The sequence below is a fragment of the Trichechus manatus genome, unplaced genomic scaffold, assembly GCF_000243295.1.
Source record: "Trichechus manatus latirostris isolate Lorelei unplaced genomic scaffold, TriManLat1.0 scaffold00033, whole genome shotgun sequence".
Lineage (NCBI taxonomy): Eukaryota > Metazoa > Chordata > Mammalia > Sirenia > Trichechidae > Trichechus > Trichechus manatus.
This window is the reverse complement of record NW_004443969.1, coordinates 9572079-9591064: the sequence shown is the minus strand read 5'-3', so window position 1 is coordinate 9591064 and position 18986 is coordinate 9572079. Positions and strand designations below refer to the sequence as shown.

Below are 18986 nucleotides of genomic sequence, written 5' to 3'. Positions count from 1 at the left end.
GGTCGCCATTCTCATGGCTGCCTGCCACCACTCTTGGGGAAGCAGGATAGTAGCTGCTACAGGAAACACCAAAATTCCGCAGCCTCTTTCTTCATCAAGTCACTCTCCCTTGTTGCTGCAAGTGTTCTTCTAGACTTCAGAGTTCCACAGTAGTGTATTCTGACAGTTTTTGCCAGCTCAGTAGTTGCTTTGGTGGAAGGATCATTTTCAGGAGGTTCTTACCCTGCCATCTGCTGTGGCATCTTATCAGGGCCCTGTATGATCTGGCAATACTTATCTCTATAGCTTCATTTTACACAAATCTTTTCCTGACTCAGCCTTCTTTCTGTTTTTGAAAAACACCAAGCTCTTTCTCAACTCAGGTCCTTTGCATTAATGTTCTTTGTCAGGAATGCTTCTCTCCCAATTTTGAGCATGGCTGACTTTCTCACATCATTCAGACCTCCAAGAGAGACCTTTCCTGGCCACCTTACCTAAAGGGATCTTTATCCTCTTAAGTGCCTTCATAATACATGTGTTAGTCTATAATTAATCATCTTGTATATTTATTTGTTTATATTTACTGTCCCCCTCAAGCATGTAAGCCCTGTGAAGGTCTGTCTTGCTTCTCTAGATCATGGCATGTAGTATCTATTTGTTGTCAGTAAATACTTCTTTATTTCTTGAGATTCCTGGGTAGTGGACACAGAAGTTTCTTACTTTTGGTAAGGGGGCTAATGATTTATAAGGCTGCAAGTAATTGAGAAAGAAGCAAATTTATTTTAAAGACGGAATGAGATTATAAGTAAATACAAGGATGGAAAGGTAAAATCTAAACGCAGACTGTTAGGGAAGCGTTACAGCGGAGTGCTTTAATATACTTTTTCTTGAGGAGTTCTGAGAATTTACAGATATGTGAAATTTTTATGTGGTAAAAAATTAAAATTACATCTGTGGAAACCCAGTGGTGGGAAATGTGCTAATCTTGCAAAATTTATAGTATGAACACAGCTGATTAAAAAGAATTAATTTCAATATTTAAAAATCAGTTTCATTTAGTAGTGTCGAATTAACTTAATATAAATTTTATGTCTTTTTTGTATTTTATAATTTTGGTATTTTGTAATTCTTTGAATACATTTTTGCCCTACTCTTAGAAATTCTTACGTGATATTTGGAAATGTACATCTATAAAACAATCAAAAGTAAAAGGACTAATCTTTTTCATCCCTTATTTTCAAAATTATTTAACGTGTAAAAATCTAGTTCATGTATAACTTTTTAATAATTTATTTATTACATAAAGCAGGATTTTATGATATAAACCCCAAAAATCAAACCTAGTGCAGTCAAGTGCGTTCCAACTCCTGGCAACCCCGTGTGGACAGAGTAGAACTGCTCCATAGGGTTTTCTTGGCTGTAATCCTTATGGAAGCAGATCACCAGGCCTTTCTTTTACAGCACTGCTGTATGGGTTCCAACCGCCAACCTTTAGGTTAGTAGCCAAGGGCAAACTGTTTGCTCTACCCAGCTCCACCTTTGATGGCTATGTTACGATGCAAAATGTAATAGAGGATGTTGAGTTCCTACGTAGTACATTAAGTAATTGTTTTTGGACTCAGGGCTTTGAATTTTCTTAGTAGCTTATACCAGGAACGTGATTTAACCAGTTTATATGTATGTAGCTAGTATATCAAGGATATATATTAGTATGTTAATATTCTCATTTGTGTTGGATTCAGTAACACACTTACTAATATCTGTTTCTTCCATCCTTCTCTTTTTTTTATGGTTTCTTTGTTTTCAGGATCAATATGCATAGAGTTCGTAACGTGAAAAAATCTTTTAAGCCTCAGACTTCTTGTGTGACAAGTGAATATGAAAAACAGCTGGATTATTTGCCTGATAAGCTAAGAGCAAAGCTGCTTCCTTTCCAGAAAGATGGCATCACTTTTGCCCTTAGAAGAGATGGCAGGTAAAATATTTTTTTCAAGACATGCTGAAAATGTTAATTTCCTGGCAAGTGTATAAAAAAAGAAATGTATTTGAGTTTGTGTGTTTGCATTTAAACAATTTCAAATTATAATCTTAAAGTGGAAGGTAGTCTTTTTCCTGTGATCTGCATATTTATATGAACATCTAGGCATGTTTTCTGAGTATCAGGAATTAGAAATTAGAAGATTTTTTCAATTCACAACAAAGAAAAAGGGAATTTTAAGGAATATTTGATAAAGGTCCTGAATGGGACCTTTGGTATGGTAATCAGGTGACAGGTCAGAGAAAAACACAGATTCTTATTGGTTGATGCACATGTTTTAAAAATCTGTGAAAACCATTCTTTTTGTGCCTACATAGTCTTTCATTAGTAGGATTGATTGTATCTAAATAGCTTCATCCATTTACGAAGATTGACATATTACAGGTTAAAATATATTGACATAATTCTGATTTCTTCAGATGGTATCTTTGGTTACCTTGAATTTTTTGGTCACTAGATCTGTTCAGCTTCTCATACATTGACAGTTTTCTACAATGTGTTGCTTTTACGTATGACTAATCTCCACTGCATTCATCCCACTTTTGATAGCAGCCTCTGGGTTGCCTTGCTGTTTCCACTGCATTTATATTTGTTTGCTTTTTTTCAAACTTCATAATAGCTGTATGATCTCTTCTATCAAACTGAGCCATTACGTGGTTTTCTGTATTTATAAGGATAGCATTACATCTTGGTTACATAGTTTCCTAGTCCAATGTATCATACACTTTCCTCCAATATTTTATTACAGAAAAATTTTAAACATACAACGTAGTTGAAAGACTGTTACAGTGAACACTTGTAGACCCACTACCCATAGTTTTAACATTTGATTATGCTTACTTTATCACTTATTTATCCATTTAGCCATCCATCTATCCACCCATCACATCAATCCACCTTGTTTTTTTCATTTATCTCAAAGTCAATTGTAGACATTTTTATAAACCAAACCAAACCAAGCCCATTGCCATTGAGTCGATTCTGACTCATAGTAACCCCACAGGACAGAGTAGAACTGCCCCATAGGGTTTCCAAGACTGTAATCTTTACGGAAGCAGACTGCCACATCTTTCTGCAGCGGAGCAGCTGGCTGGTGGGTTTGAACCACCAGCCTTTTGGTTATCAGCCAAGCGCTTAATCACCGTGCCACCAGGGCTCCTTAGACATTATTATACTTCTCCCTAATTACATCAGTATGAATATGATGAACCAGAATTCATATTTACAGTTTTATTTTCTGATGATTTTAGATTAATGAAATGCAGAAATCTTGACAAATGCAAATCAACTCCCACCCTCACAATCAACCATTGATCTGATGTTTTTTAAACCATAGATTTGTTTTGTATGTTCTGGAACTCATATACATGGAATCATAGTATGTACTGTTTTTGTAAGACTTCTTTCACTCAGTGTAATATGTTTGAGATTCATCTGTGTTGTTTCATGTATCAATAGTTTGTTCCTGTCATATACACTTGTGTTTACAGGTATTTATTTATACACGAGTGTATATATCTGTTGCTTTTCACTTTACACTTGCATCTTCCCAATCTTTACAGCCTGGACATGATTTTTGTTGTCGTCATTTTTGCTTTTATAGAGTTAGACCATGTCTTAGTGTGGGTTCTCTAGAGAAGCAAAATCAGTGAAGCATATATATAAGTATATGTAGAGAGATTTACTGCAAGGAAATGGCTCATGCAATTGAGGAGGCTGGCAAGTCTCAAATTTGTGAGTCAGGTGGCAGGCTGGAGGCCTCTGTTGGCTCACCAAGTTGTAGGTTCTGGCGAATCCAAGATCTGCAGGTCAGGCAGCAGGCTGGAGGCCTCTGCTGGCTCATGTGGTTGCAGGGGCTGACGAGCCCAAAATCTGCAGGTCAGGCGGCAGGCTAGAGGCCTCTGCTGGCTCATGAGGTTGCAGGGTTTGGCGTATCCAAAATCTGCAGGTCAGGCGGCAGGCTAGAGGCCTCTGCTGGCTCATGAGGTTGCAGGGTTTGGCGTATCCAAAATCTGCAGGTCAGGTGGCAGGCTGAAGACTTCCACAGGCTTATGTCCCAAGAACCAGAGGTCAGGCGATGAGAAGAGTGCAGGGTCGAGAGGGAGTGAGCTTTGCCAGAACATCCATTTATATACTGAAGGCAGGCCCCCCCGCCCCAAGGAAACTCCCCTTTCAGTTAATTGGCTGCTCACATCAGATCACAAAATGGAAGGTGTCTGCCAAATCACTGAGAATCATAGCCTAGCCAAGGTACCACATAACAGACCAGTTGTACTCTCCCATTCTATATTCACATTGTCAGCGGACCTTAGATTTCTGAAGTTATTGATCACAATCTTTGTCAGCTTCTTTTTATACTGTGTCTTCAGGTGTTAAGATGGCAGTGTAGCAGAGTAAAGAGAAGATACTCTTTAGAGTCGGACACCCCTTGTTTAAAATCTGAGCTCTTCCACTTGCTATTTCTGTGATGTTGGGCAGGCTTCTTTAACAATTCAAATGTCAGATTAATCAACTATAAAATGGCCATTATAATGCTTATAACCACAGATACTAAAGAAGACTGAGTTCCTCACTAATGCTTAGGTAAAGTACCTTCTTCCTTTTCGTTTGCTGATCTTAGTGATTTCCAAACATTTATCCTTGGATTGTTGACCAACCCTAACAAAATATGAATGTTAGTAGCAAAATCAGGAAATAACAAGTATGTAGTCAAATGGGGAAAAAGGAGTGAGTGAGTTCTTTGTAATACTAAATTCATTCAGTTTAAAGAACTTCCATTTATTTTGATCTTGGATCATCCCTGCTGTCTTGGGTTAGAATTGTCCTTTCATTTATGAAAACATGATGTTAGTAGCTAAAAATTTTTATCACCAATAAAAATTGGCAATCTTGTATTGGTTTCCCATTTATATTTATTTTTTAAGTGGACCATGAAATAATAATTTCAGGTTATATCGTGTTTTGCCCTTATTAAAGTATACTTTAGCTGGCAATGCAACTCTGATAGTCTTTTTTCTTCCTTAGCATTTTGACGGTTCTATTCTACTGTCTCTGGCTTCCATTGTTGCCATTAATAAGTGTGCTTTTGAATCTCAAAATATCACTCAACAGATGACTTATTGATTGCAAACAGAAAAATTAGAAAGCAGTCAAGCTTGACATCACTATATTGTGACCACCTGACATAACGTGCCTCCTGATGTATGCACAGGAAGTATGTGGTGTTACCTAAGCAGTGTTCTTACTGGAAATATTTGATCTGGTAGTCATAAGGAAATAGTCAAATAGTCAAACCAATCCAGAATGTGGGACATTTTTATAGGACATTCTTCAAAGAATTTCAAGTCATGAAAAACTGAAAGAAGTGGTGGGAATATTCTAAATTGAGAGAGACCTGAGAGATAGAACATCTGAATATTATGCATGAATCTTAATTAGATCCTGGATCAGTAAAAAGAAAAGCTCCAGGAAACATTTTTGGGACAACTGGGAACATTTTGGCATGGACTGTATTTGGACAATGTTATTGAATTAGTATTGATTATCTTAGATGAGTTAAGGGTGTGTTGGAATAGAAGATGTCCTTGTTCTTAAGAGATTCATGATAAACAATTTTGGGGCAAAGGATCGTGATATCTGCAGCTTACTTTTGACATTTTCCCAAAAGGGAAAGTTGGGTATATGTTTAGAGACACTCTGAATAGGTGTTCTGAGATGTTCACAGTGAATCTGGGTGACCGGTATCGCCTATTGTGTTTATTCCTGTTGGCTTTTCTGTGGGTTAGAAAATAAATAAATAAAAGGAATCAGTCCAATTCTTTTTGCTTTGTAGGTCATCTGTCTTTTATCTGTAAATGATCTTAAGATTTTCTGCTTGTCTTTGAGTTCTTTAGTTTCATTACAGTTCAGAATGGTTTTATTTGTACTGTTTGGGATTATGGTGCAATTTTTATCTGAGATTTGTGTCTTGAATTCTGAAAAATTTTTAGCTCTCATCTCTTCAGATATTGCTTCTTCCTCATTCTCTTTATTGTCATCTTCTATAATTTCCAATAGACTTATACTTGACCTTTTTACGATGCCCTATGCTTTGTTAGTGTCTCATATTTTCTCTCTGTATCTATACTAAATTATGACTATTCTTTTTGTTTGTTTATTGTTGTAGTTTAAATGAAGTTTACATTTCAAGTTACTCTCCCATACAAAAATTTATACATACATTGTTATGTGACCCTAATTGCTCTCCCTATACTGGGACAGCACACTCCTCCTTTCCACCCCTGATTCCCCATGTCCATTCAACCAGCTCCCAACCCTCGCTGCCTTCCCATCTCACCTCCGGACAGAGCTGCCTGTTTAGTCTCTTGTATCTAATTGAGCTAAGAGGCACACTCCTCACAAGTATTACTTTATGTCCCACAGTCCAGTCCAATCCCTCTCTGAAGAGTTGGCCTCAGAAATTGTTTTAGTTCTGGGCTGATAGAGAATCCAGGGGCCATGCTTTCCGGGGTACCTCCAGTCTCAGTCAGACCATTAAGTCTCGTCTTCTTACTAGAATTTGAGTTCTGCACCCCACCTTTCCCCTGCTCCATCAGGTACTCTCTGTTGTGTTCCCTGTCAGGGCGATCATTGGTGGTAGCCAGGCACCATCTAGTGCTTCTGGTCTCAGGCTGATGAAGTCTCTGGTTTATGTGGACCTTTCTGTCTCTTGGGCTAATACTTTCCTTGTGTCTTTGATGTTCTTCATTCTCCTTTACTCCAGGTGGTTGGGAACAATTGATGCATCCTTAAATGGTAAATTATGGGTATTTTTAAAAGATCTTTCTTATGGGTCATGATTCAACCAGTCTAATTTGCTGTTTAACTGACATTCGGTTGTGCAGATAATCAGTGTACAGCTTAATGATTTTTCATGGTATAACCATCACCAAGATCAAGAAATAAAACATTAACAGCACTGCAGAAGCCTCTGTATTGCTCCCTCCTAATCACTAATGCTTCCCTACTCCTCAAAGGTAGCAAGCTACTCCTAACTTCTAATGGTCTAGATTTTTTTTGACTGTTCACCTGTATAATTTTAATCATACACTATATACTCGTGTCTGGCTTCTTTCACTCAACATTATTGTGAAATCAGTCCATGTTGTTGCATGTAGTTGTAGTTGGTTCACTCTCAGTGCTATATAAAATTCCATTGTATGAATATATCAATATTCATTCTACTGTTGATGAGCATTGAGTTGCTTCTAGTTTGGAGCTCTTACGAACGACAGTGCTATGAACATTCTTTACAAGTCTTTTGGCAAACATATATACACATTTCTGTTGTGTATACAGTATACTAAAGAGAGAAATTGTTGGATCATAAGGTGTACATAGATTCAGCTTTAGTAGATACTGCCAGATATTTTCCAAAGCAGTTGTACCAACTTATGTGTGTATCAACAGTGTGAAAGAGTTCCAGTTGCACCGCATCCTCACTAACACTTCATATTTTCTCTCCCTTTATTTTTATTTTTTTCCATTTTAGATATTCTGGTAGGTATGTAGTGGTATATATTGAGGTTTTAATTTGCATTTATCTGATGACAAATGAATTTTAACACCATTTCATATACTTTTTAGCTATTTGGACATCTTTATTTTAAGTGCCTTTTCAAGTTTTGTTCATTTTCTACTGGGTTGTCTGTCTTCCTGTAAATGTTTGGAACATACTTATTTTATATATCTGACAGCCTTTTGAGGCTAATTTTGCTCTTTTTTTTATTCATCTTGGTTTATTTCCCACTGTATTTGCTAATTTTTTAAAATTTGAAGTGATCTTAGTCCGTGGGGATCCTGAGAGAACTTAATGGAGGATGAAAGTTTTAAGGGAGCATTTGCAAAATTAAGTTCTTGGTTTGGGGTTTCCCAGGTAACACAGGTAGTATAAATTTAAAAACCTCAAACTCATTTGCAGGCAGATTTATGATAATAAGTTTTGATCATTAATTTTTATCACATCTTAAGACTTGATTTTCCTTATTAGCCTTTAAAAAAATTAGCTATAATTTACACTTAATAAAATATACCAGTTTTAGATGTACAGTTAAATGGGTTATATACATCTGTGTTTTTGAATATTTCAGTCTAGATATTGAATACTTCTGTCACCCAGAATAGGCCCGACCAGCACTATCCTACTAATTTAGGCAACTACTGGTCTGATTTATATCAACAGAGTGTATTTTAAACTTACAGAAAAGTTGCAAGAAGAGTATGGAAAAAACTCTCATATGTAACATTTTGTCACATTTACTTTATTATTGTTGCCTGCTTCACTTGCAAACAGCACACACACACACACACACACACACACACACACACACACACAGACACACAGACACATATGCATACATGTTTGAGAGTAGTTTACCCTACATTCCCTTTTATCCTAAATACTTCAGTATATATTTTTTAAGAACAAAGATATTCTGTTACACAGCCACAATACAGTTATTAAATTTGGGAAATGCAACTTTTATACAATAATTTAATTTCTCCATGTTTTATTATTCCCAGGGTCATTTATAGCATTTTTCTCCTTTTTCATAAGATTCAGTCCAGGATCATGTATTTTATTTAATGATATCTCTTCCGTTTTCTTTAATCTGGGACACTTCCTCAGCTTTAAATGAAATTGACATTTTTGAAGAATGTAGGCCAGTTTCCTCATGATAAGATTCAGATTATGTTTTCCATCCTGGATTAGTACATAAATAACGTCAAGTTTCCGTAGTTCTCACTCAGGTATTACTTTGGAAGGCACACTGTTTCTGTAGCCCCTCACTAGTGATGTTAATTTGATCACTGGACAAAGTTTCTTCACTGTGTTATCACTCTTTTCTCCTCACAACTGTTGACTGTTTAATAAACAACAAATGTAAGGAGACAGATTGACACATGCAAACATCCTACTCCTTATTGAACCTCCCCTCCTATATTTAGCATCCACTGATGATTCCTTCTCAATCCAGTTTTTGACACAATGGTTGTAAAATGGTGATTTATCAGTTGACACTTGACTGTAAGGAAGAACCTTCCTTTCTTCCTCATAAATACCTTTATCTATCTGCCTATGTCTATGTCTCTGTCTGTGTATCTATCTTCTATCCATCCATCCATCCTCAATATGGATTGATGGATTCCTATTGTATTCAGTGTATTATAATCCATTATGTAGCATAGCTTAGTATTTCCTATTTTAGAACTTGTTACAAATAGAATCCTGCAGTTTATATGAGTCTGACTTTTCTCAGTCAGCATAATGTTTTTGATATTCATCTAAGTTGTTTTTATCTCTGAATATAGCGTAATTATTTTGTTCATTCACTGTTGATGGACATTGGAGTTGTTTCTAGTTTGGAACTGTTACGAATAAAAGTTTGGATGAACTTTTTATTTAATTTAATTTTTTTTATTGTTATACTTTAAATGAAGTTTACATTTCAAGTTAGTCTCCCGTACAAACATTTATACATACATTGTTATGTGACCCTAGTTACTCTCCCCTTACTGTGACAGCATCCTCCTTCTTTCCACCCCTGACTTCCCATGTCCATTCAACCAGCTCCTAACCCTCTCTGCCTTCCCATCTCATCTCCAGACAGAAGCTGCCCATTTAATCTCTTGTATCTACTTGAGCTAAGAGGCACACTCCTCACGAGTATCACTTTATGTCCCACAGTCCAGTCCAATCCTTGTCTGAAGAGTTGGCCTTGGGAATTGTTTTAGTTCTTGGCTGATAGAGAATCCAGAGACCACGCTTTCTGTGGTTCCTCCAGTCTCAGTCAGACCGTTAAGTCTCGTCTTCTTACTAGAATTTGGGTTCTGCACCCCAGCTTTCCCCTGCTCCATCAGGTACTCTCAGTTGTGTTCCCTGTCAGGGCGATCATTGGTGGTAGCCAGACACCATCTAGTTCTTCTGGTCTCAGGGTGGTGAAGTCTCTGGTTTATGTGGCCCTTTCTGTCTCTTCGGCTAATATTTTCCTTGTGTCTTTGGTGTTCTTCATCCTCCTTTACTCCACGTGGTTGGGACCAATTGATGCATCTTAGATGGCTGCTTGCAAGCTTTTCAGACCCCAGATGCCACTCCACAAAGTAGGGTGCAGAACATTTTCTTAATAAGCTTTGTTGTGCCAGTTGACCTAGATGTCCCCTGAAAGCATGGTCACCAGATCCCTACCCCTGCTACTGTGTCCATCAAAGTGTTTGATTGTATTCAGCAAACTTCTTAGCTTTGGTTTAGTCCAGTTGTGCCGACTTCCCCTGTAGTGTGTGCTGTCCTTCCCTTCACCTAAGATAATTCTTATCTACTATCTAGTTAGTAAATAACCCTCACCTTCCCTCCCACCCTCGTAACCATCATAGAATGTTTTCTTCTGTGTTTAAACCTTTTCTTGAGTTCTTATAATAGTGGTCTTATACAATATTTGTCCTATCGTGACTGGCTAAATTCACTCAGCACGATGACCTCCAGATTCCTCCATGTTACAAGATGTTTCCTGGCTTCATCGGTTGTACTGTTTTACATTTCCACTAACAATGTATAAGTTTTCCAGTCTCTCCACAACATCTCCAGCATTTATTATTTTGTGTTTTTTGGATTAATGCCAGCCTTGTTGGGGTGAAATGATATCTCATTGTAGTTTTGATCTGCATTTCTCTAATGGCTAAGGATAGTGAGTATTTCTTCATGTGTCTGTTAGCCACCTGAATATCTTCTTTGGCTAAGTGCCTATTCATATCCTTTGCTCATTTTTTAATTGTGTTATTTGTCTTTTTGTTGTTTAGGTTTTGCAGTATCTTTTGACTTTAGAGATTAGACACTGATCAGATTTGTCGTAGCCAAAAATTTTCTCCCAGTCTGTAGGTTGTCTTTTTTCTCTCTTGATGAAGTCTTTTGTTGAGCATAAGTGTTTGATTTTTAGAAACTCCCAGTTATCTAGTCTGTCTGCTGGTGCTTGTGCATTGTTACTTACGGTTCATATTGTGTTTATGCCATGTATGAGGCCTCCTAGAGTTGTTCCTAGTTTTTCTTCCATTATCTTTATCGTTTTCAATTTTGTATTTAAGTCTTTGATCCATTTTGAGTTAGTTTTTGTGCATGGTGTGAGGTATGGGCCTTGTTTCAGTTTTTTGCAGATGGATATACAGTTATGCCAGCACCATTTGTTAAAGAGACTGTCTTTTCCCCAGTTAACGGGCTTTGGGTCTTTGTCAAGTATCAGCTGCTCATAGGTGGATGAATTTATGTCTGGATTCTCAACTCTGCTCCATGGGTCTATGTATCTGTTGTTGTACCTGTACCAGGCTGTTTTGACTACCGTCATGATATGATAGGTTCTAAAATCAGGTAGTGTGAGGCCTCCCACTTGTTCTTCTTCTTCAGTAATGCTTTACTTATTCGGGGCCTCTTCCCTTTCCATATGAAGTTGGTGAATTGTTTCTCCATCTCATTAAAAAATGCTGGTGGAATTTGGATCAGGATTGCATTTTATACGTCGATCGCTTCGGGTAGAATTGGTACTTTCGCAATGTTGAGTCTACCTATCCATGAGCAAAGTATATTTTTCCACTTATGCAGGTCTCTTTTGGTTTCTTGCAGTAGTGTCTTGTAGTTTTCTTTGTATAGGTCTTTTACGTCTCTGGTTAGATTTATTCGTAAATATTTTATCTTCTTGGAGGCTGTTGTAAATGGTATTGATTTGGTGATTTCCTCTTCGAGGTTCTCTTTGTTGGTGTAAACGAATCCAACTGATTTTTGTATGTTTATCTTGTATCCTGAAACTGCTGAAATCTTCTATTAGCTCCAGTAGTTTTCTTGTGGATTCTTTGGGGTTTTCTGTGTATAAGATCATATCATCTGCAAATAGAGATACTTTGACTTCTCCCTACTAATTTGGATCCCTTTATTTCTTTTTCTAGCCTAATTGCTCTGGCTAGGACCTCCAGCCCAATGTTGAATAAGAGTGGTGATAAAGGGCATCCTTGTCTGGTTCCCATTCTCAAGGGGAATGCTTTTATAGTCTCTACATTTAGGATGATGTTGGCTGTTGGCTTTGTATAAATGCCCTTAATTATATTGAGGAATTTCCCTTCTATTCCTATTTTGTTGAGCGTTTTGATCATCAGTGGGTGTTGGACTTTGTCAAATGCCTTTCCTGCGTTGATTGAGAAGATCATGTGGTTCTTGTCTTTTGTTTTATTTATGTGATGGATTACATTGATTGTTTTTCTAATGGTGAACCATCCCTGTATACCTGGTATAAATCCCACTTGATCATGGTGAATTATTTTTTTGATATGTGGCTGAATTCTATTGGCTAGGACTTTGTTGAGGATTTTTTCGTCGGTGTTTATGAGGGATATTGGTCTGTAATTTTCTTTTTTTGTGGTGTCTTTACCTGGTTTTGGCATCAGGGTTATGCTGGCTTCATTGAATGAGTTTGGAGTATTCCATCCTTTTCTATGCTCTGAAATACCTTTAGTAGTAGTGGTTTTAACTCTTCTCTGAATGTTTGGTAGAATTCTCCAGTGAAGCCGTCCAGGCCAGGGCTTTTTTTTTTGTTGTGAGTTTTTAAATTACATTTTCAATCTCTTCTTTTGTCATGGGTTTATTTAGTTGTTCTACCTCTGTTTGTGTTAGTTTAAGTAGGTAGTGAGTTTCTAGAAATTTGTCCATTTCCTCTAGCTTTTCAAATTTGTTAGAGTACAGTTTTTCATAGTATTTTTTTATGATTCTTTTCATTTCAGTTGGGTTTGTTGTAATATCACCCGTCTCATTTTTTATATGGTAATTTGCTTCCTCTGCTGTTTTTCTTGTGTCAGTTTGGCCAATAGTCTATCAATTTTGTTCATCTATTCAAAGAACCAGCTTTTGGTCTTGTTAACTCTTTCAATTGTTTTTCTGTTCTCTATTTCATTTAATTCTGCTCTATTTCTTATTGTTTCCTTTCTTCTGCCGCCTGAGGCCTTCTTTTGCTGCTTTCTTTCTACTTGTTCCAGTTGTAGCGTTCATGTTTTGATTATGGCCCTTTCTTCTTTTTGGATGTGTGCATTTATTGCTATAAACTGACCTCTGAGCACTGCTTTTGCCGTGTCCCAAAGGTTCTGGTTGCAGGTGGTTTCATTTTCCTTTGATTCTATGAATTTTTTTATTCCATCCTTAATTTCTTCTATAACCCAGTAGTTTTTGAGCAAGGTGTTGTTCAGTTTCCATGTGTTTGATTCCTTTTCCTCGCTTTTTGTGTTGTTGATTTCTACTTTTATGGCTTTAGGGTCAGAAAATATGCTTTGTAATATTTCAGTGCTTTGGATTTTGTTAAGGCTTGCTTTATGGCCTAATATGTGGTGTATTCTGGAGAATATTCCATGTGTGTTGGAAAAGAAAGTATACTTGTCTGCTGTTGTATGGAGTGTTGGGTATACGTCTGTGAGATCAAGTTGGTTGATTGTAGCGTTTACATCTTCCGTGTCTTTGTTGAGCTTCTTTCAGGATGTTCTGTCCTTCACCAAAAGTAGTGTGTTGAAGTCTCCTACTACTATTGTTGAGCTATCTCTCTTTTCATTGCTGTTAGAGTTTGTTTTATGTATTTTGGAGCCCTGTCATTGTGTGCATAAATATTTATTATAGTTATGTCTTCCCAGTGTATTGACCCTTTAATCATTGTATAATGTCCTTCCTTATCCTTTGTGGTCGATTTTACTTCAAAGTCAGAGATTAATATTGCCACTCCTGCTCTTTTTTGAGTGTTGTTTGCTTAATACATTTTTTTCCCGTCCTTCGAGTTTTAATTTGTGTCTTTAAGGTGCGTCTCTTGTAGGCAGCGTATAGACGGATTGTGTTTTTTTTATCCAATCTACCACTCTATGTCTCTTTAATTATTGATAGGTATGAGTTCAATGCTGTCATTTTGATGTTTTGTTTTGTGTGTTGTTCACAGTTTCTTTGTTCCACTTAATTTTCTGTGCTGAATCATTTTTCTTTATGTATTTTCTTTTCATCTTTTTTATTGTTGTTGATCTTGTGTTTGCTGACTCTTTTTATTTTTCTAGTTTTTTATTTTGGCTTGTAGGATTGTTACTTTCCTTTGTGGGTACCTTAATATTTACCCCTATTTTCCTAAGTTTATACCAGTATTTTTTTTGTTTATATCACCTTGACTTCCTCTCCATATGAAAAATCTATGTCTACATTTTTTAAGTCCCTCTTTTTTGTTTTAATGTTGTCATCTTTTACATATTGACATCTGTTTCCCTATTGTCAGTGTTTTAGCTTTGATTTATTTTTGTGACTTCCCTATCTGGGTTGATGTCTGGTTGCTCTGTCCTGTGTTCTTGTCTTGGGTTGTTATCTGATGTTACTAATTTTCTAACTGAAGGATTCCCTGTAGTATTTCTTGCAATTTCGGTTTGGTTTTTGCAGATTCCCTAAACGTCTGTTTATCTGGAAATGCCCTAATTTCACCAGCATATTTGAGAGAGAGTTTTGCTGGATATATAATTCTTGGCTGGCAGTTTTTTTCCTTCAAGACTTTATATATGTCATCCCATTGCCTTCTTGCCTGCATGGTTTCTGCTGAGTAGTCCAAGCTTATTCTTATTGACTGTCCTTTGTAGATGACTTTTCGTTTATTCCTTGCCTCTCTTAAAATTCTCTATCTTTTGTTTTGGCAAGTTTGATTGTAATACGTCTTGGTGAGTTTCTTTTGGGACCTACCTTACGTGGTGTTCAATGAACATCTTGGATAGATATCTTGTCATCTTTCATGATATCAGGGAAATTATCCGCCAACAAATCTTCAATAATTCTCTTTGTATGTTCTGTTATTCTCCCTTGTTCTGGTACTCCAATCACTTGTAGGTTATTCCTCTTGATAGAGTCCCACATATTTCTTAGGGTTTCTTCACTTTTTTTTAATTCTTTTATCTGATTTTTCCTCACATAAGTTGGTATCAAATGCTTTATCTTCAATCTCACTAATTCTGAGTTCCATTGCCTCAATTCTGCTCTATGACTTTCTATTGTGTTGTCTAATTCTGAAATTTTTTTGTTAATCTTCTGGATTTCTGATTGCTGTCTCTCTATGGATTCTTGTAGCCCGCTAAATTTGTCATTATTCTCTTCTCTCATCTTATTAATTTCCTCTGTTGCGTGTTCTGCATTTTGCTTAATTTCCTTCCTAATTTCTTGAAGACTTCTGTATATTAATCTTTTTTATTCTGTCTCTGGTAATTTCAACTTTATCAACTTTATCAACTTTAAATGTTCTTTTGCCCTTTTTCCTTTTTTACCTTGTGTTAGGTATGTATTTCTGTGTTTCTATATTCTTTATTTTGTGAGCTTGCTGAAGCCATCATGGATTGCCTTTTTATGTACTTTGATATTGACTGTTGTTGCCGAGCCATCAATAAGTTATTATATTTATTTATTTTATGTTTGCTTACTGTGTCCTAGCTTTTTGTTTCGTTTTGATATGCCTAAATAGGCTGTTCATATGAGCTAGTTTGATTATTGGCACCTTTTAAGGTCCAATGTCCTGTCACCAGGTGGTTAGATCTATTACTAGGTATGTGAGCTCAGGAGTCTGCCCACTCCTCCTGTATGGAATCAGCTCAGGGGCCCAGGTAGATAGGCACCAAGTGTGTGGTGTAGGCTCTCACTTACAGTCCTAGACAGGCATGGGTGATTGGTGTAGGCACAGGCATCTGGGTGCAGCAGGGGACACACTCTGAGCAAGGCAGGTAGCTGACAGCAGCCCCTGAGCGTCGAGGAAGGTGCGTCCCTGTTCCCTAGAGCGTGTAGATGGGTGGGTTTTGCAGTCGTACTATGAGCACCCAGTGCTGTTGGCTGTAAGGCCTGGGGGGCACCTCTTATTCATGCACCCCTCTTGCAGGTAGCTAGTTGGTGTGGGTAGAGCCACCAGTTCTCAGGCCCCTGATGTGGGTAGGTGAAGACCCTGCTTAATGGGCAGAGCAATGTCAAATGTCAAGAAGCTGCCACTTCACAGCTGAAACAGTTGAAATTAGACTTCTGGTATATACCCTGTTGTACTGTGGTAATGAGGGCCTACGCTGTTGAGATGGGCCCACACAAGTCTCTGCAGGAGGAAAGGCAGTCAAGGTCCATGGATCCCTTATGCCTGTGCCTCGGCAAAGGAGCTGTGCCTACCCTGCTTCCTGACTTAGGGGAGCCGGCAGTTTATTTTTTCCCCTGTTTGTTAATTTGTTCACTCTCTAAGGCAGGGAGAATGGCTCCGGGTGTGTGATGGATCCTTCTTGTGGCCCAGGGAACTCAGCAATTGCTGAAGCTGGTCCAGGACCCCTGCAGAGCAGGGTGTGGGAAGGTAAATGGGAGAGAAGTTTTTCCTTAAGGGGTGTGTTTTTATCCACGCATTGGGCCGTATGCAAGTACTTATCTTTTGCTGATCCAGGGCTCCTTCTTACTGGTTCTAGGTGGCCGTGTAGACTCTCTGACGCTGGGTCTCTCAGTTTGGAAAAGGCGTCTCCCGAGCACTGTAGCTTGCCTGCCTCACCACTCACCCCCAAGCTGATCAGGTCTAAAGGGCTCAGGTTCTCACCGGGTCAGGTCTGGCAACTCCTCGCTGCTTTCGAACCGTCTCTCCCTCCTCGTGCCTCTCAGTCCAGTTCCTCAACTCTGCCTTTGATGTTCAGGGCTCCCAGATTGCTATATATAATATGTTCACTTGTTTTTTCGGGTCTTCGTTGTAAGAGGGTCCACCGGAAGCGTCTGACTACTCCACCATCTTGTAGATAAACTGTTTAGTTCCAAAATTGGGTTATACTCTGTGGTCCAATTTGAGTCTTTTCTCTTGAGCAGTAATGTTAAGCTCAGTTGCATTCATGGACGTCCTAACTGTATGTGGTCTTAATTCTGTCATTATATTATTTGTTATGGGTTCTGGTTTCCTAAAAATTTTTTCAGTGTAAGATCCTTTTGTTTTTGTTTAGTATGCATTTTTAGTAATTTGAAAGGTTTGCCATTTGAATCCATTCCTTATCTTAATAAGTATAACTTTGTATAAATATACTTGGTACTCTATTTTATTAGGTAGTGTTTTTTGTTTCTTGTTTGTTTGTTTTCTATTATGTACAGTGACATTGATGTATTTCGTTTTTTCCCGTTTCTTTCCTTCTGTCTTAGAACATGGCATTAATTGGTTAAATTTTTGCCTTTGTACCTTTAAAAATAATTATACGTGTATTACTTTATCAACTTTAAATGTTCGTTTGCCCTTTTTCCTTTTTTACCTTGTGTTAGGTATGTATTTCTGTGTTATCATTGTCAATAGCCATTACGTTCTCTTCTGTAACCAGATTGTTTAAACAGCTAAGTAGTGTCATTGCTGCCATCAAATTCATTTTGTGTCTGTTTAGAGTACTTTGATTGAAGTTATCCTCTTACAGTTTTTTAGAAGGGCTAATGGGAACTCTCTTCCCCAACTTCTTACATTTTAAAAATGTCTTTTTACTGACTTTATACTATGATGACAAGGTGGCTGGGCAAGAAGTTCCTTGGCCGCACTTTCTTTTCTGGCAAGTTTTGTAGGCATTGCTCCACTGTTGACTGTAGACAAGTCTGAGGACCGCCTATTTTTTTTTTTCTCCTTATCAGTGATTGATTTTTTTGTCTAATTACCTAAAGTGTTCTTTATTTCAGCAGTCTACCTCCCCTAAAAACAACAACAACAACAATAACCCATTGCAGTTGAGTCAATTCCGATTCATAGCAATCCTGTGGGACAGAGTAGAACTGCCCCATAGAGTTTCCAAGGAGCACCTGGTAGATTCAAACTGCCAACCTTTTGGTTAGCAGCCGAACTCTAAATCACTATGCCACCAGGGTTTTTAAGAAAGTAAAAGCGTTGCATTTGCTAAGAATCAAACCCGGGCTTTCCACGTGGCAGGCGAGAATTCTACCAGTGAACCACCAATGCTGGATGACGGTAATACTTAATTATGTCTTGGTGTTGACCCTTATTGTCTCTTCTTCCTATATCTGGTATATCTTTTTAATGTGTAGTTTTTTGTTTTTAAATTTCTGTAAACTTTGAATTATTTTGAAAACAGTTTTTAAGTTCTTTTGTTTTGGTTTTCTTCTTTGAAGATACCAAACATGCATATATTTGTTGATTCACTTTGGCCTGTTGTCTATCTCATGTTTTTTTTTTTTGTTTTTTTCCTGACTTTCCCTTCCTTAAATTATTTTTTTCTCTAAGGTTGTTTTGATCTTTCTTCATTCCCACTGAAAACTTTCTTTTCAATCCTGTCCTATGTGTACTCTGTTTTCAGTAGTGCCTGTTCTCTCTTGTGCTGATTCTATTTGGTCTTCATTTTTCTTTTACTTTTCTAACCTGTCAGTTTATATTTCCTTTTTTTTTTTTTCATTTCTTGCCATGGCTTTCTTGAGCTCCTGTATCTGTGCTTTATAGATCTTGTGTTATAGAGATAATTGTTTAAGCCTAAATTCATGGCAAAATATTTTACTACAGTTTTCGTCTGCTTCATGCTAACTTCTTTTCTGGTGTTTTCTTCCATTGGATTTTCCTTTTCTTTTCCTTTTTTTTTATTTGTAACATCGATTTTTTAAAAATTACTGTTCATCATTCAATAAGGACTATTTTTCCTGAGCCTGCTGTTTGCAGAAGGATCATCTAGGTGAGGAACTAGAACAATGTTCTAGACTAGCACTTACTGTTTTTATGCATTATTTTTGTATGTAATTGATTTCTTTTGGTTATCTTGCCTGATCAAAACAAATTGACACTGCAGGGTAGCTAATAGTGCGGTGTCTCTTACACCCACCTTGCTCTGACTGCTTCCTCCATTTGGGGTTTCTCATTGAGCCTTGCCTCCCCTACTTCTCCTTGCAGAAAGCCCAGGCACAGGGATACTCTGTCGGCCACTC

General features: G+C 37.5%; 1 protein-coding gene across 1 annotated transcript in view; it reads left to right on the top strand.

The window, feature by feature from the left end:
- ZRANB3 (zinc finger RANBP2-type containing 3) overlaps positions 1-18986 on the top strand; it is a 284417-nt gene that overhangs the window by 9145 nt on the left and 256286 nt on the right. Inside the window, exon 2 of the mRNA XM_023730197.1 lies at positions 1787-1954. Coding sequence (XP_023585965.1) covers positions 1794-1954 — 161 coding nt within the window. The 5' untranslated portion in view covers positions 1787-1793. The remainder of the gene's footprint in view (positions 1-1786; positions 1955-18986) is intronic.